The sequence below is a fragment of the Lontra canadensis genome, unplaced genomic scaffold, assembly GCF_010015895.1.
Source record: "Lontra canadensis isolate GAN:19392208 unplaced genomic scaffold, GSC_riverotter_1.0 scaffold150, whole genome shotgun sequence".
NCBI lineage: Eukaryota > Metazoa > Chordata > Mammalia > Carnivora > Mustelidae > Lontra > Lontra canadensis.
Window position 1 is genome coordinate 2,978,923 of NW_022631144.1, and position 19,006 is coordinate 2,997,928.

The following is a 19,006-nucleotide window of genomic DNA, read 5'->3' on the forward strand; positions in this document are numbered from 1 at the left end:
TTTGTTTCCCTAATAGTGTCTAATGTATGCCCCGGGGCTTGGAGATGGGGGAGATGGAATGTCAGAGGAAATTTTCCTCTCTGGGACCATCTCTGGTTCAAAGGCAGTAACCACCTCAAAAAAATCCTGGGAAACACAGAGAAAGTCTGATAATCTTGGCCTCATTTTTACAGCACTTTTCTTAATTTGTAATTTGCATAGTTTCTTACTTCCCTGTTTATGACCTGTCTCCCCCACTAGACATTAGGGTACTGCCTACTAGGTTAGGCAGCTTGGGCCCAGAGACTGTCCTTTCTCCTCCACGGTAGCACGACAGAAATGCATCTGCCTCGGGAGTGAGGATCTACATCTGTGCATAAGGCAAAAATCACATGTTATCCAAACTGTCCTTAAAACCTCTGAAACCACTCACAAAAGGCTATTGACACGGGTCTGTATTTACTACATACACTTAGGTAAATCGAACACTGTTGGAACAGATTAATCTATCTTTTCATCTGGGGACCAGATAAAGCGTTTTGTTCCTCATGGAGCCTTGATACATGAAAAATAATTCTATTTAAGTTCTTGTGAAGCACCTGTGACTGAATTTGAGGCAAACCATGTGGGCTCTGGTGGAACCACAGGGGACACAGCACCTCTTACGAGAGTCTTAATAACTATTGGTGGGCCAGACGGATGAATGAACGGCCCATTTGATAGTTAAAGTATCATGGTGGGATATTTTGAGAGGAGCGTCTCAAAGGGTGAGGAGACAGTCAACTATGTGAGCTCATGGAATCAGGCACTTTGAGAGGGTGGTATTCCAAAAAAAGGAAGTCTGAGGGACCAGAGAAGGGGGTGTCTCACCTGACCAATTTTTTTTTCATTTTTCATGTATCATTTATGAATTGAATGCCAGCTTATCTATAGTCATTATATAGGGTTTTTTTTTTTTCCTACAAATCTAACCATTATTTTTCAATACTTTACAAACTGACTCATAGAAGAGGGGCGCCTGGGTGGCTCAGTTGGTTAGGTGTCTGACTCTTGGTTTCGGCTCAGGTCACGATCTCAGGGTTATGAGATCAAACCCCACATCAGCTCCACAGTCAGTAGGGAGTCTCCTTGAGAGTCTCTCTCTCTCTCTCCCTCTGCCCCTCCCCTCTGAGCTCTCTCTCAAATCAGTAAAAAAAATAAAAAAAATAAAAAAAAAAAAAACTGTCTCGTCGAAGAGATGGTATTTGTTCTCTGCGGAACCACAGATAATAACTAGAGGCAGAATCCCACCCCATCAAAGCAGTGACGCTGCCAGATATCAGACCTCTCAAGGGGCAAGTGCATACAGGCGTCCTGCTAAATACTCCCCATGCTTTATCTCACTCCCTTAATCATCACAACTTTGTGAGGGAGGTTTTAGACTCATTTTCCAGACGAAGAAACAAAGTCCCCCAGAGGTTAATGGACTCAGCCAGGGTCACACAATGCTAAGAGGTGGGGCCTGAATTCCCTCTCGGGCATGTCTGACTGCAGACCATCCCACCCCCAGTGCCTGTGCCACCTTTACATCGGCTCTGCCCACAAGGGCAATGGGTCAGATGTCTGGCCAGGAACTGTTCACCCCCTGGCTGTCCGGCCTTTTCCTGGGTGGTGGCTGCTTACATTTCTGGGGCTGATTTTGTGCACGTGCTCTTCATTGCAGCTGTGTTTGCAAACCAGGATACAAAGGGGATGGAATCCTCTGTTCAGAAATGGACCCTTGTGCAGAAATCACGAGGGGGGGATGCAGCCGAAATGTGAGTGTTGCTCTTTATTTCCAAGCTACCTGGTTTCTTAGGAAATCCTGAGGGAAGGCCTTGAAAAAAAGTGATATCTGAAGGCTTTTCATTGCATGAAGCATATTTGCCAGAACCTTGAGTTTTAAAGACGATGCCAGTGCCTTCTGTGAGCTCCCACTTCCTAAATGCACATGTGTAGGGGATGTCCCAGGATCACAGGAGTTGGGGTCTTTGGGCTCTTAAAAACACAGCCTGAGAATCAGATATTGGAGGTTATTAGTAATAAACCAGTGATTCAGTGTTACAACTTACAAACAATGTGAATGTCTATGATCTCATTTCTTATTTCCCCACCCCAAGCCAATAATGTTCTTACCCCATTGTACTGATAAAGAAACTCAGGCTTGGGGACACTAAATGACTTCCCCTAAGTTCTATTATTAGGGAAAGCCCAGTCACATAGCCCAAACCCACAGCTGCTTTTGAATATCCCTGCTACCCCCAGGACCTTGTCACCTCCATTCCCTATGCAGTTTGCTACCTGGTCTCCCCACTGCTTAGCTGGCCCACCTGTGCGTTCATTGCGCATCCATAGCCAGAGTGACGTGAAGCAGATCGGGTCATGTTTCTCCCATGCTGAAACCCCTTCAGGAGCTAGTGTGGCTTAGAAGGTGAAATCAGATGGGAATGCCTTGCCCCACCCCACCAGATCCCCCTGGTGCTGGTCCCACCCTCTCCACAATGAACCTGGCACCTCCTTCCTCTCCCACTGTCCTTCAGCCTCCTAGGGTGCTCGGGCTGAGAGGCCTGGAGTTGCTACAGCCGTTAGGAGCTTGAACCTCAGCATTCTGGAGACAGGGTTGCTGAAGTTTCATGCTGTGTGACCTTAGGGAAGTTACTTATTCCTCTCAGCCTAGCTTACTTATCTGTAAAGTAGATAGTAACGGAACCTTCCTCAAGATCATGGGTTATACCAGTGAAACACTAAGAACGGTCCCCCAGCTCCATAAATGACAGCAATGTGCCTGAGGCCAGACATTAGCTGGCCCACAACAAGCAACACTGTTCTCTAAATTGTCTCCTGTTTTCCATGGATCTCGGTGCAAAAGTGCATTTTAATCATTTCTATCGCACTCCATGCAAACAAGCATTTCTAAGGGGTACCTTCTTTTTTTGCTTTTGGAATCATGTGGCTGGACTGAGTTTTAGAGATTCGCTGCTGCTTTCCACCCCACAGGCAGAGTGCGTCAGAACCGGCATGGGGACCCACACATGCGTGTGCCAGCAGGGATGGACCGGGGACGGCAGAGACTGCTCAGAGATCAACCACTGCCGGCTGCCAGGTGCTGGTGGCTGCCACGCCAATGCAACCTGTTTGTATGTCGGCCCCGGACAGGTAGGTGTGCCGAGGCAGAGAGCAAAGGGGAGCAGGTCTCCTCTGGTGGCTTTTACCCGCTGGACACAGCAGTACTTTGTCTAGAACTTACTGCAGCTTTTTAATCATTTGTAGTAGTGAGAATGGGTTATCATAACTAACCTGTGACATAGGTACTATTTTTTTTTCACCTTTTGACATTCTCCACTCATTTAGCCCACCCCCACCTCACCCCAGCCTCTGGCAACCACCAATCTGTGCTCTTTATCTGTGTGTTTGGTTTCAGGTTTTGGGGTTTGGGTTGGTTTTTTTAAGGTTCCCTATATAAATGAGATCATATGGTATTTGTCTTTCTTTGTCTGATTTATTGCACTTAGCATAATGCCCTCCAGATCCATCTATGCTGTCGCAAACGGCAAAAGCTCATTCTTTTTCATGGCTGAGTAATATTCCATCGTGTGTGTGTGTGTGTGTGTGTGTGTGTGTGTGTGTGTGTGTGTTTGTGTGTGTGTGTGTGTGTGTGTGTGTATGGTGGATATGATATACATATCACCTCTTCTTTATCCATTCATCTATCCATGGACACCTGGTTTTTCTTCCACACCTTGGCTATTGTAAATAATGCTGCAGGGAGCATGGGAGTGCAGATATCTTTTCAAATGTAGATAAATATTCAGAAATGAAATTGCTTGAAGGTATGGTAGTTCTATTTTTAAAAATAGTTCTATGTTTAATTTTTTGAGGAATCGCCATACTCTTGCACAGTGGCTGCGCCAGTTTACATTCTTACAACAATGCATGAGTTTCCTTTTCTCCACTTCTTCGCCATCACTTACTTTTTGTGTTGTTGATAACAGGCATCCTATCAGGTGTGAGAATTCATTCTGGTTTCGATTTGCATTTCCTTGGTGCCAAGTGATGTCTAGCATCTCTTCATGTATCTGTTGGCCATCTGTGTGTCTTCTTTGGAAAAATGTCCATTCAGATCTTCTGCTCATTTTTCAAAAGGATTGTTTATTGTTTTGTTATTACATTGCCTGTGTTCTTTGTATATTTTGGATGTTAACCATTTCTTAGATATATAATTTGCAAGTATTTTCTCCCATTCAGTAGGTTCCCTTTTCATTTTGTTGATGGGTTCTTTTGCTGTACAGAAGCTTTTTAGTTAGATGTGGCCCTGTGTGTTTATTTTTGCTTTTGTTGCCACATAGCATTAGTCCCATCTTACAGAAGAGAAAACAGGCACAGAGAAGCTAAGTAATTTACTAAATCATGCTATAAGATTCACATGCAGACAGTTTGACCTCAGAGCCCCCTCTTAAGCACCTGACCACACTTTATAATTCTGTAGCACTCTACAGTCTGTGATCACTTTCACTTAACCTCCTGAAAGGGAGACTGAGGCAGAGAAAGCTGCTGCTCAGGAACCAGTCTGCACTTGGGAGGTAATGACAACTGTACTGTGACCATGGATGTGGAAAAGTCCTATTCATGAAAGAGCTTACTGTGGTCTTATGTCTCACCACACATTTGGCAAACAAGTGTATTCATTTTTTGCCTCACCTAAATTGCCCGATTGCATTTGAGAAACACAAAATATATCCTGGTCTCTGTAATAGTTTGCTAAGGCTTCTGTAACAAAGTGTCACTAACTAGGTGGCATAAAACAACAAAAAGGTATTGTTTAACAGTTTGGGAAGCTATAGCTCCAAGATCAAGGTGTGGGCAGGCTTGGCTCCTTCAAAGGGCTTGAGGAAGAATCTGTTCCATGCCTCTCTCCAAGTACTGGGTGGTTTGCAGGCAGTCTCTGACATTCCTCAACTTCTCCATGCATCATCCTGGTCTCTGCCTTCATCATCACAGGGAGTTCTCCCTGGGTGCATGTCTGTGCCCAAATCCCCCCTTTTCATGAGGACACTGCTCATATTGGATTGGGACACGCCCCATTCCAGTGTGACCACATCTTAACTAATTACATAATAATAATCCTACTTCTAAGTAAGGTTACATTCTGAGGTCCTGGCGTCAAGATTTCAACATGTGAATTGGGACTGGTCATTTCAACCCATAATACTATCTATCCCCCTCTCTCTGCTCTTTCTTTCTGTGGATAAAGGCATCCTAATATGGGAGATGGAGGAAGAGAAAGGTTTTTTTATAGTGCCATATAAGAAGTAAAATACACTATCTCTAGGATTGCCCTAGAGTTACCAGTAGTTAACTGCCAGTAGTTACCAGTTGGCTTGAGAACTTTTAAATATTCCAAATAGGCAGAAATCCTAATTACCATGAATACTTATATAAAAAGACAAACCACGTTTGGCTCAATATGTTAAGGTTGGGGGATACAGGGAGGTGCTACCCTGATACCAAGTGGAGAGGATTAAACACCCATGTTTATAGGGTCTTGCCCTGCCACATAAAGATGTATACGGTGCTTCTGTACACATATACTTTCATCTCAGAAACAAACATTTACCAGCACCTGGGTGGCTCAGTTGGTTAAGCTTCTGCCTTTAGCTCAGGTCATGACCCTGGGATCCCCTCCTCCCTGCTCGTGCTCGCTCACACTCTCTCTCTCTCTCTCTCTGTCCTGCTCTCAAATAAATAAATAAGATCTTTTTAAATAAAGAAACACACATTTACTTTATAAAACACACATAATGAATGATACATTGTTAAAGATAAAAATTCATAAATAGAAATTCTATTCCTTTCTTCCCACAACTTCCTGGGTTGTCTTGTCTCATGTATGGCGCTTCTGGGATAATGAATTCAAAAAGAAATACCAGGGAACTCTCAGATGAAATGTAACAAAGAATATGCAGATCAACAACTCTGGAATCTGAAGTACAACAAACAAAACACATCGACTCAGGGGGCCAAACAGCTATGAAAAACAAGCTACGTGGCTTGTTTTTCAGGCCATGTAATGACAAGGCATGAAAGATACTTGTTTTCTTTTTTTTTTTCTTTTTTTTTTATTTCTTTTCAGCGTAACAGTATTCATTGTTTGTTTTCAATCATCTCTTTTGTTCTTGGAATTATAGAATGAGTGTGAGTGCAAGCAAGGATTTCGAGGAAATGGGATTGATTGTGAAGCAGTCACTTCATGCTGGGAACAAACTGGGAAATGTCACCCACTGGTAAGTTACTTCCTTTCTTTCATCCTTTAAAAAAAAAAAAAAAAAAGGTTACTTGAGAAAGAAAGAAGTCTAGTTAATTTCTTATCTAGAACCTACTATCAAACAAAATCTTTCCTCCTCCCAAAGAGAGTCCCCAGGCAGAATGTGAGTAGTTCTTACAAATGTCACTCCAATCCAAAGCTTGGATGAACAAACGTACAATTGCCAGATAAAAGACAGCCTTCCCAGCTAAGTCAGAATGTCAAATAAATAACAATCCTTCAGCACCAATATGTTCCAAAGATTACATAGGGCAAATTTATACTAAAAATTATCCAGAACCTCTCTGAAATTCATATTTAACTTGATATTTTTTATTTGCTAAACCTGGCAATTCTTAATTGACTGGATGACTGGACTACCATTTTGAATGTCAGAACCTAACAAATTACTGGTGAAAATGCCCATCCAACGGTAGCTTGTGCCTCGTGTCTACGTTATGGAAGAGCAGGCAAAGATATTAGAGCTGATCATGTTCATGTTTTCAAAAGAACATCATTAAGCACCCAACATCAGAACCAAGGAAGACAACCCTTAGTCACAGTTCTTTTGGGTGCCAGTAACAGAATCCACATGAATCAACTTAAGCAAAAAAGGAATTTGCAGGGAGTCCTCCCAGGGTAGCTCCAAGGGCAGGAAATACAAGTAGACCTCCCAAGGATCCAGAATCAAGACCCAAAGACATCAAGATCAAGGCAGCCTTTTCCTCCAAACCTCTGAGACTATGTGATCGCTCATGTTGCTTTTCTCTGTGCACCGCTTTCTCTTTGTCTCTCACTCTCTCCCAACTTTAAATGTTCCCTTTGTATCTTGGGGTACAGCTCCCTTTTCTTAGATCAACATCACCCTCCACCCCCAGTGATGCCCACTAACTTACTGGCAATTTATGTCCCAATTCCAAATCATAGGAGAAAGGAGCTGGCCATCCAGGGGTCCAGGGATCCAGGGGTCCACATATGAGCCAGTCATTTATGGCCAGGGAATGTGGTGACATATTAGGAACATGGTTGCCAGAGCCCACTGCTATGTGGGGGAGGGTAGTTTTTAAAGAAAAATAGGGGAGATGCCCCCACAGTATCCATTTCTCGAGAATCATGAGAGCACTTCATAAATCTAAAGGAGACCCAACACTTTTGCTTCATTTAAGACCAATCAAGCCCTGATGTTCTAATGGTGAGAAGGTACTGCAACTGTCTCTTCATTCCAAAGCACAGAAGAACCAACATAGAGTCGCCAGATAAAATAAGTATGGGACACCCAGTAAATTTACGTTTCAGATTGACAACGAATCCTTCTTCAGCATCAGTAGGCCCCAAATGTTACATGGGACATGCTTGTACTAAAACTTGCATGTTTTTCTGAAATTCAAATTAACTATATGTCCTGTACTTTTATATGCTAAATCTGTGAGGGATGAAAAGAAAGAATTTAATTGTGATTAAGCAGGAGCTGCACCAAACATACAAACAGGAGACTTTCCTTGCAACAGGGCTAGGTCTGTGGGTCCCTCCTAGCATCTTTCAACCCCAAAGTTGCAATTCTCACCTTTGATGGAGCCTGAGGGCTGGAGGATGTAACTGGGAGCTAACTATTTGTTAGGATGCCAAATGGTTTCTTTTATCTTTGTTTTATCAGGCAACCTGTCAGCTTACTCCTTCTGGCCTCTGGAGTTGTGTTTGCCAGGAGGGCTATGAAGGAGACGGCCTTCTGTGCTACGGAAATGCAGCCATGGTAAGTTATCCAAGATGAACTCGTGTGCAGAATAATAAAGACAAAACTCTTAAAAAAAAAAAAAAAAAAGCTCTTGGCTAGGATGCCTTTAAGTATTCTACCAGTCTGTGCTCCAGAAGATCATACAGGAAGTAAGCTACTCACTCATTTTGCAAACAACTTAGCCTCACAGCTCCCATTGCCAGCTCGGCTCCCCATCCCAGGGACCCAGCCTCCCGGCTTTCTGCCATCAGCTCGGGTCCCATCTACACTGTCCTCTCCCTTGGAGCAGCCCCTTCCAGGGATTACTCACACATCTCAGCTCTTGTACCTGCCAGTTTACTTGCTGACTATGTGACAGGTATTTACTAATTCATCTGATAACCTCAACTACTTTCAAAAAGGAATTGAGACAACTCTGAGATTTATTGCCTCAGTGTAAATTTGTATATGATAACTATTGCCATTCTCATGGTGTTTGATAATTTTAAAATGCTTTCCCTTACAAGAATGTTCATAACCCCAGCAGCCAGGCATCCTCATATTCATTTTTCAGGTAAGACTTGAGTTCTCAGAGATGTTAAGTGACTTACTCAAGATCACACAGGTAGTGGTAGATGGCAGATTTAGGAAATGAACCCAGTCTTTTGGAACTCAAGGTCTAGTGCATCCTTTAGCACTCCTGCATACATGACTGAGGTATTGGTGCTGTGGGAATCTTTTCAAGTCTTAACTTCCCCCAAACAAGTGTAAGTTATGTGAGAGCAGAAGTCGTCTTTTCCCTTTTGTATGCCTTCCCTTCATTCCAATCTGGTGCCTACAGACACGGTTCAATGTATATGTTCATGAACATAGTCCACTGTGGAAAGTTGAAAAAGAAGAGTGGCTAAGACGTCCTGAGCATGTCCCGCATGCCAGCCTCCATTCTAAGCACTTTAAAACATTAACTTCTCCAAATTTCACACTGACCTATCAGTTGGAGCTTTTATTATCCCCATCTCACAGGCAAGAACATCGAACCCAGAGAGACCAAGTAACTTGCCTAAGGCATTAGGCAATGGCCAGACCAGAATGAAAACCAAGGTGGTCTGGCTCCACATTCCACGCCACTACTCAATGTTGGCTCAGAAAGGGGGATGTCATTGAGCTCTGTGACCCTCCCTGGGGGTGGGGCATCATGCCCTTAAAAACTAAATTCTGGAAGAGCTTCAAGTGGTGGTTCCATCTGAAGTTTCTGGAATTACTTCTTTATCTTGAGTAGAGAGGCTAAGGGAGCTCCTAAGCATGAAAGAACTGTGCAGCTCTGGCACAGGGAAATTCAACTAGCGGGCTGCTATTCCTATTGGTGTGGAAAATGAGCTGAGCCCAGCCCCAGGAAGGCTAAGTGCATGCTGTTCCACGGTTCACTGTGATCATGCTCATTCATTATTCCTTCTCTCCTGTTCTCTCTGATCTCTCTCTCCCTCCCCTGCACGACACGAATAGGAATTGTCATTCCTCTCCGCAGCAGCTATATTTAACCAGTGGATAAATGTGAGTACCTTCGTTGGAACTTCGGAAATGTATACGATTTTAGAAATTTGGAATGCATGTAACAGAAAACTGAAAACTCAGCTGGTAGGAAGGAGGGAAGGCAATTGTGTAGAGCAGTGGTCCTCCACCCTGACCACAATTTAGAATCACATGGAATGTCCTATTTAAATAGCCATGCCTCGGCTCCCACCACAGACACCCTGACTTGACTGATCAGAGGGGCAACCTGGTCATCAGGGCATTTTCAAAGCTCCCCAGGTTGGGGTGCCTGCGTGGTTCAGTGGGTTAAGCCTCTGCCTTTGGCTCAGGTCATGATCTCAGAGTCCTGGGATCGAGCCCTACATCGGGCTCCCTGCAGGGATCCTGCTTCCCCCTTTCTCTCTGGCTACTTGTGATCTCTCTCTCTCTCTCTCTCTCTCTCTCAAATAAATAAATACTTTAAAATCTTCCCAGGTGATTCTAACATACAAGCAGGGCTAAAGAGTTCTGGTCTGGGTTAAGCTAGAGGGGTCAACTTTTCAGCCAATTCAAATATATATGTATCACTTCACTCATCAAGAGATCTTTTTAAAAAAGTCAATGTAATTCATTACTGCCATTCACCGAGTTGGATTTGGGGTTTATAGTTGTAATCTGGGATAATCCATGGGTGTTTAGCTCTTCGCCCAACATGCTCCAAGGAGCTTCTTCCTCTCCCCTGGAAAGTTCTATGATGAAGAATCCAATCCCCACTATACCCAGTTGTGGGCGTCTCTGTCATCTTTGCATGAGTGGGCCAAAGTGCCATCACAACTGCTGATATATCCCCTCTGAGAAGACACATGCCAAGATATGGAGTGCCTGGTCAGCACCAAACTGGGACAGCTCCCGACTGCTTCTGTGTGGAGCCTCTCCAGCCCCGCCACGTGAAAGAACAGGGACTCAGAGTCCGGCTGCACATGCTGACTTCCATATAGGCCAAGCCCACATGCATAAGCTTGCCCAGTGGCATAGTGGACCCAGCTCATCCCAACGCACGAGAGCATATCTTCCCCAAACTCACCTTCAGTGCTCTCACACAGGTAGCTTGAAATCAGCCATGGTGGGAGGATATACACCACAGAAATCAGGGGATGTTACAAACCAGGGCTTTTTGCTTGTTTTTCTTGGGATCAGTTATTAAACATAAGTGTACCACTTCAACCCAGAATTAGCTCTAGGTCTGATTTCAGGCCTCCAGCCTGTCCCCCATGCTGAAACATTTCCTGTAATCTTCCCACACCCTTATTCCTAGGGCATCCAAGGGTTCTTTTTTTTTTTTTAAGATTTTTTAAATTTATTTTTCAGAGAGAGAGAGAAAGAGGGAGAGCATGAGCAGGCAGAGTGGCAGGCAGAGGCAGAGAGAGAAGCAAGCTCCCTGCTGAGGAAGGAGCCCGATGCAGGACTTGATCCCAGGATTCCAAGGGCTCTTAAGGCTCACACACCCACACACAGGATCATCAAGACTATTCTCTGGTTCTTTGTTTAGAGACCTGGAAAGTTTGCCTTATGACAAAGCTCACACATTTAAATAAAAAGAATGTGTCTCAGAGAATATGAGGTACCAGTCAGTGGGTGGGATGGATTTGGGACAAGGGTCCCTAGGACCTTTCCAGTGTCCCTGAAATTACTTCCCTGGGAAGTCGTCATCTCTGCCAAGCATTCAGTCCACTCTGTCTGTCCTCTAACGTGAGCCAGGCTGACTTTCTTTCCCTCCTGTGATTCAGAATGCTTCTCTACAACCCATGCTGTCAGCTGCCTCAAACCTCACTGTCTTCGTGCCTTCCCAGCAAGCTATTGAGGACATGGATCAAGATGAAAAAACCTTTTGGTTGTCCAAGAGCAATATTCCAGTCCTAATAAAGTAGGTATTATGTATTTTATTCTTCATGATATCTTACCGGCATCCATGTGAACAAAGTTCAGTAGAGGGAAGCCACATGGTCCTTGAGAACCACAGAAACCAGCATGTTCTAGAACACTCCTCACCTCCTTCCCCCAGGATGGTAACAGTTAACATTATGGACAGCCAACTCTGTGCTAACTACTTCACGTATAACTCAGTTCATCTCTCAACAACCCTAGGAGACAGGCACTAAAATTACACCTATTATACAGATGGGTAAACTGAGGTATGGGGTGATTCCATAACTAACCCAGGGCTCCATGGCTGATAAGGGGAAAAGTTTGAATCTGGCCATCTGGCTCCAGAACCTATTTTCTTAACTATTCAATGATACTCCTTCATGCATTGATATTTCATGATAGCCCTTCTGGACTGTTGTTGTTTTAGGTACCATATGCTGCTGGGCACATACAGAGTGGCAGATCTGCAGGCTCTGTCATCTTCAGACATGCTGGCAACGTCTCTGCCTGGCAACTTCCTTCACCTGGCGAAGGCAGATGGGGTAAGAGAGTTCTGTAACCTGTCTGCTAAGTGGAAACGTGTCATCTATGTTTGTGCTGCCTGCTTTGAAGGTCTGTGTTATGAAAATCTCCAAACATGAGCAAAAATAGCCCAAGAATAGAATGTCCATGTGGGCATCACCCAGCCTCAACAACTGTCAACATATATGGATACACACACACACACACACACTCACACGTTACCCTCTAGTAGAGATGCTCTAAAATGTGACCCTCCACCCACAGCTTGGCCACAAGGCTCTTCTTGACAGACCACAGACTGATCCTGTGAAAGAATCCTGGGTGAAAGGATCCTGTGAAAGGATCCTTTCCATGATTCTGGGTAAAGGTTTCCCAATTTCACAACTGTGGCTATTCGTATGCGATTAACTAAAAGCTGTTACCAGTAACCAATTCATTGAGTGACTACAGGTTACAAAAATTTGATTTCAGGTTAGAGTCAGTCAACCAACCTTTACTGAGTACCTATGAGACACCAGGGGCTCAGTGCTGATGTCAGAGCAACACACAAGGAAGAGCCACCACCCCATGGAGGCTCAGCCTCTGGAACTTACCGCCGTGTGTCCGGACTTGGAGTCAGCCTTGCGTTGGGAAGTTTGGCTGCCTTGAGGCCTATGCCAGTGTCTGACAGCTCTGGCTATGAATTTCACAAGGTGAAAATGAAGATTTTACTGGGAAGTGAGAACTGCTGCATCAGTGGACCATGAACCACCATCTAAAATGTTCTGGGATTACTGCTCTAAAACATTTTTACCTTCGTACTCATCAGTGACAGAGATGATGTCAGAGAAGATGACAGAGTGCTGTGAAAAGGGTCTATGGCTAGCATTGCTGGAATGTATGTGCCTCATCAGATCATTCTTTGTTGAAAGCAGGAAAGAGTTGCATACAGTTCCATGGACTCTTGGCATATTATTGTTCTAATTCTAGTACATTACATACCTGTATCAGACAATGGGGTTGTGCTCCATCGGTGTTTTAAATCATTGTTTCTCCTAACAAGCATGAGCTGAACACCTACCCTGGGCAGGCTTATCCTGGGTTCTCTGCGTTCAGAGACAAATCAATGGGACCCTTGACCTGGAGGAGTTAACCACCAAAGACACATTTTAATGAGTTCCTGGGTCTGATACAAATGTCTCCCTTTAACCAAAAGAGATGTGCAAGGCAGTCAGGAGTGTTTTCTCCAGGGCCTTCACTGAGTGACTTGGGGGCTATCAGGGTAAGACAAGTCCCCTTCTGCACTTAGGTTCCCAAGAGGGATTTCAAATAAAGGATAAGGGCGGGGGAAGAAAGGAAAGTAGAGAGAGTGGAGCCCAGCTGTGCTGTGGCTGGTTGGTGGCTGGGTGAGTGTGTAGGTTGGGTAATAAATCTTCTTGAAAAGTAACTGGGTTCATTTGGATCAAGAAAGTCAGGGGCTGTCCATATGAGTTTGCTAAGGCTGTTATAACAGCGTACCACAAAGGGAGTGGTTCAAACAGCAGAACATTTTGTCTCATGGTTCTAGAGACCAAAGGTCCAAAATCAAGGGGTGAACAAGTTTGGCTCCTGAGGGCTGTTGGAAGGGGCCATTCCAGCCTCTCTCCTTGGCTTGTTGATGGCCTTCTTCACGCTCACACAGCATTCTCCTCGGACCATGGTCTGTGTCCAATTTCCTCTTCTTAGAAGAACACCAGCCCTGTTGGAGCAGGGCTGACTACAATGATCTCATTGTAATGAGATTACCTCTGTAAATACCCTATTTCCAAATAAGGTCCCATTCTGAAGTACTGGGGGTTAGGAACCCAACATACGAATACTGAGGACACAGTGCAACCCACACCACCATCTACAGGGTTTTTCAGACTATAGGTTCACTTTGGTGACCCTCAACCAGCAGTCTTTGAATGAAGTATAAAAGAACAGAATTGGTATTCAGGGGCCTCCCCAAAAGTAGAGGAAAGTATCATTCCATTTTAAGTTGTGAGTGTGTGTGTGTGTGCATGAGAGAGAGAGAGAGAGAGAGATACCTAGTGTGTCACAATTTAAAGATATTTCTAACTTCAGGTCATAGTAAAAAATGTGATAGTCACTACTGCTTGAGAAGTATAAAACCCAGAAATAGTTTCAATCCCTGAATTTCCTACCCTATGGAGATTCACCTTCCCACTGTGCTTTACATTTACAGACTGTCACGATTGAAGGAGCATCTGTCATTGACGGTGACAACGCAGCCACAAACGGTGTGATACACATCATCAACAAGGTACACGCTTGCCACCTGCCATGCAGACAGCATCTCCTCTGACTTCACTTATTACTTCTGCACAGGATGCTTGGTAGGGGATGTGGGGGTGGAAATACGTTCCTCTAATGGAAAAGTAACCTGTGTTGTGCTCCATGACATTAATGTTCAAACTGCTTAGAGGTTCTCTTCATCTAGTCAGACTCTGTTCTTACTTATTCAGCCTATATTTGGCAATGGCCCCTACATCAAGTGTGACCAAATATGTTATATTTTTTATTTATGTGAATATCTTAATCAAGAACTGGAGGACAGGCAAATGGTTATGCATTATTTTCCCTCTCCCCTTTCTCCATGATTTCACCCAAAAAAGATGGGGTAAGGAAGCCCTAGAAAAATATGGCAAAGGGTAGATAAAGTATTTTGAAATTTTCATTTTCTTCTAAGACACAATGCAACAGTATTCAAAGGTACAAAATAAAACAAAAAAGTATAGCGGGAAACACGATTTTAAGTTATCCTGTAATTTTCTGTTACTATATTAGGATTTTCATTGAAAATTAAGGTTAGAATTTAAGGTATATTGGGAACTTTCAAAAGGTGGAAAATTGGAAAAGACAATTAACTAATAGCACTTTAACTAAAATTATCCTCACTTGGCATTTCTATACTCACTTTTGATTTTAATTTACAGAAAAGGTCAACTATTTCTGTGCAGGAAAGAAGCTATTTGTAAGATGCCTGGGTGCATTATTTTGCAAAAACCTTGCAATTCCCTTGTATTACCAAGAAACATTAAGAAAAACATTTCTGAGCAACTGATCACTTGTAGGGAACTATGCTCAGTTTATGACATCTTATGATGCAAATGAACATTACTTATCAAGGGTATTTTTCTTCTCCAATCCTGGCTTTCCTATTAAAAACCTTTAAAAAAACATGAAATTACCTCTCGTTATTTACATTTCTGATGGCCATACCTTATTAGTACAACAGCCCCTGAACCCATCTCCCATCCTGATCGATATTATCATGAGGCCAATTCAAGTCTCAGCTCCTCCCTGAAGCCTTTCTGATCCTGCCACCCATATCATCAAGAATGGCATACAGAATCTGGGGACTACTCATAGCAAGCTATGTGAACTTGGGCAAGGGACATAACCTCTCTGAGCTTCATCTTTCTTCCCCAGGAAGAACAAAACAACACCTTCTCTTTCTCAATGCCTACTGCCTAGCCGACCTTCCCTCAATAAATGTTGATTTTACTCCTTCCTCCCTCCTCCGCAATTCCATAGGATTTAGGAGTATAGAACTCATTTGGTACACTGTGCCCTCCTGTACTGATAGTTCTTCCTCACGGTATAGTCCCAGACCCCCAAGTGATGGCATGTCCTGGGGATGGGGGACCTGTGTTTCTGTGTCCCTCATCAGCACCAGCCTCTACCCTTGTACATGGTAATAACTGGAATGATTGACAGCATAGTAGGTAACAGGCCTTGTACAATATATCACGTCCCATCATCTCCTGTGATTTTTACTGCAACCCCAAGACAGTAAATGCAACTGTCCTCAATTCACAAGGGAGACAAGTAAGGCTCCTCAGGGTTAAGTAACTGGACTGAGGAAGAAGTGATGTGACCACAAAAGAATCCTGGATGCCTGTCCTCTTGTTCAAGTTCTCTGGTTAGCCTCTGGGTTGCACTGGCTCCCTAAGGACCTCCTCCACCTGCCCTTGGACACCGTGGGCACCTTTGCCAAGGCCACCATGAACACGTGTGCAGAGCATGCTCTGCATATCAGCACCTGACCTCAGGGTAGCGTGAGGCTCACCCCCAGCCCACTTCACTCCCAGACTGTGCACCCTCATTGGGTATTGCCAACCATCAGAGGAAAAGGTGTCCTTCGTTAAATTTGCAGAACTGCTTTGTGGACTAGCAGGGGTCCTTATCATTGCATCTCGTCGTGTGACATGACCCTACCTACCATAGGGCAGCAAGCCCTATGGACACATGCTAACAGATTCTGGGGGCTTCCTTTCCCAGGTTTTGGTTCCCCAAAGAAGCCTAACAGTCTCCTTGCCAAACCTGCTCACCCGGCTGGACCAGATGCCCAACTATTCCATCTTCCGGGGCTACATCATTGTAAGTACCACGTTCTCTGCACAGCCCGCTCGCTCAGGGTATCTGCGCAGGGATATCCCTCACATCTTCTTGTCTCTCGCCATCACAGCAATATAACCTGGCCAGTGCGATCGAGGCAGCCAGCACTTATACTGTGTTTGCTCCAAACAATGACGCCATTGAGAATTACATCCGGGAGAAAAAGGTCACAACTCTAGTAAGTACTGGGAACGATAACCAGGACAATTATTTTCTGAACATTCAAAGTCAACATTTTTCAATCCATTAATCATGGACCATTCCACTCTCTCATCAAAATTTCCTTGTCCATGTCCAGATACTTAAGGCAAATTTCTGCCCATGTGTCTCATTCACACTCCCGGAAGTTCACACTCAGGCCCCAGTACAAGGATGCAGGTGTCTCAGGAATCTGGAAGCATCCTCCTGGTCTCCCACCACTTCCCCACCCTGGCCTCTCTGGTCCCAGGCAACTGAGATGTCAGGGGCAGGGATAAGGAGGAAGTGGGTCAACTCTGTCTTCCTCTTCCTCTTCTCCCCACCTCCATCTTCCCTGATTCCTAACGTCTGGGGCTACACAGCCCAAATCTGTCAAAAGATTTTGTCAAAGAATATCAGGCTCCAGTCATGCCACTCTGTGCCTGAAAAGCCTTGGGTGGATCCCCATTTCTTACAGGACGGCGTTCAGACCACCGGCCCAGGTACCTGAGACCTCTGTCAACTGCCACCATTCATCTTTCATTCAGTGGTTGCTCCAGAATTTTCACTTAGGAGTCGGGGTTGCCCTGCCCCCAGCCCCCACCCCATGATGGGAGGACATGTTGGAAGCTATATTTGTACAAAAAGCACACTGTTTTCCCTTATATCTTCAGATAAGGTGGCTGAGACAGAGACCCTAGGGAAATATGGATGGACATCTGAAGTTCCTCTAAGCTGTCCTAGGGCCCACCTATTCTCTGCAGAATCACCCTGGTCTAACCAGAGTGACAGTCTCAGAGACCCCAAACAAGCCATAAGCGTGTTCGGTACCTTTGTTCATATCTACCCATACACGCAGACACACATGCACACATGTGCACATGCACACACTGCCCCCCTCAATCAGGAAGACTCCCCTTTGGTCTTCACCTCCAGAATCACCCCCACCCATTCCTCAAGTCCAGTCTGACCTCCTCAGGGAAGCTGACTCACCACCTGAGCCAACCGAAAATCTCTCCTGCCTCTGAGTTCAGACCATTTGCTCGCCCTTCAGCATCTGTATGGTGTGACGAGTTGTCCTTTCAAGCGATAGGGCCTTAGCTCCCCAAGGAGCTTATAAAGTCTGTGAGGGCAGGAATGGTATCCTACACTTTTATGACTGACATGATGAACAAGTAGGGTTCTTGGGAGGGGTCAGAAATCACCTTTACTTTGTCTCCCCTTCCCTGCTCTAGTCCCTGTGAACCTATTCAGTGGGAAATATTCTTTTCCTGCCTTGGCATGAAACTTCAGGTAATCCCATGACCTTTCTGTTTCCCCCAAGAGTCCTAAGATCATTTGAAGTCATAAACAGAGTCTCCATTAAGTTAAGAAAAAAAATTCCAGCCCCTCTAATAATCAATACCTTGAGCTGGATTTTAAAATCACATCTTCTCTCATGGTTCCCTGCTGGGGCTTTGTCCAGGCAGGAAGCTGGAGGAGGGGCTTGTTGTTCAATCAACCAGGATCCATCAGGAGACTGAAACCATACCAGAGGGAGTTTAATATTATGAATTGATTATTGGGTACAAAGCTGTGTAAGTATAACTGAAAGGTTAAAAGGAGAGAGAGAGAGAAATCACAAAGGTAGCGACTGCAGGAAGCATCTAGACCCCAAAGGCTAGGAGAACAAATGAAAGAGGTTAGAATCACCAAAACTTAGAAATATGGAGGAAGGGCCCCGCAGAGCTGTAGCTCAGACCTCAGTGGAGGGGATGCTGGTCATCTGGTGTCGCTGACCCTGGAGGACGGTCCCTCGGGGTTCCATGACCCAGACTCAAGCAGAAGGTGTTGCCCAGCAGGTGCTGATGTCTGAGAAACTGCCCTCCAGATTCAGCTACCACTTCCAGGGTGCAGAGTGGGGCTGGGGTGATGCCCATAGGAACAGGAAGCAAACAGGATGAGGGAATTCCTTCTCCTTCCTTCTGCTCTAATAGGCCTCACAGTCTCTTTCTAGTGCTTTCCAGTGGGAGAGCCTTACAGGAGCCCTGTCAAAGGAAAAATGTGGACCAGAGTCCTGGCCCCAGGATCACAAAGCAGAATGTAGAGCGTGGGTTTGGAGCTGAAAGTCAATCGACTTAAGTAACCTCCTATTCCCTTCCCTGAGCTCATTAAATTCAGTGTGGATTGCATCGGGTCTGAAGTTGAAGGTCTGAAAGTCTTGGTGGTCAAGAGGAGAACTTAAAAGGGTGGGAAGGTTCTTAATTTAACTGTCACTGTCTTGAGATGCCATTGTTCTTCCTAGGCCGGGCCAGTGTTTCAAAGCACTCATTCATGCTGTCTCTGTCTCATTCTCTCTCTCTTTCTCTCTCTTTCTCTCTCCCTCCTTCTTTCTTTCCTTTTTTCTGTGAATCCATAAAATACTTATTAAGTGTGGAGAAAGAAAATTCTCCAAAGATCAT

General features: G+C 44.6%; 1 protein-coding gene across 1 annotated transcript in view; it reads left to right on the forward strand.

Moving 5' to 3' along the window:
• Positions 1-19,006, forward strand: part of STAB2 (stabilin 2) — a gene marked incomplete at its 3' end in the record, with an annotated part of 157,350 nt that overhangs the window by 83,199 nt on the left and 55,145 nt on the right. The window contains exons 24-33 of the mRNA XM_032844332.1: positions 1,682-1,775; positions 2,995-3,153; positions 6,183-6,278; positions 7,953-8,048; positions 9,513-9,560; positions 11,306-11,442; positions 11,872-11,986; positions 14,173-14,250; positions 16,272-16,370; positions 16,459-16,566. Coding sequence (XP_032700223.1) covers positions 1,682-1,775; positions 2,995-3,153; positions 6,183-6,278; positions 7,953-8,048; positions 9,513-9,560; positions 11,306-11,442; positions 11,872-11,986; positions 14,173-14,250; positions 16,272-16,370; positions 16,459-16,566 — 1,030 coding nt within the window. The remainder of the gene's footprint in view (positions 1-1,681; positions 1,776-2,994; positions 3,154-6,182; positions 6,279-7,952; positions 8,049-9,512; positions 9,561-11,305; positions 11,443-11,871; positions 11,987-14,172; positions 14,251-16,271; positions 16,371-16,458; positions 16,567-19,006) is intronic.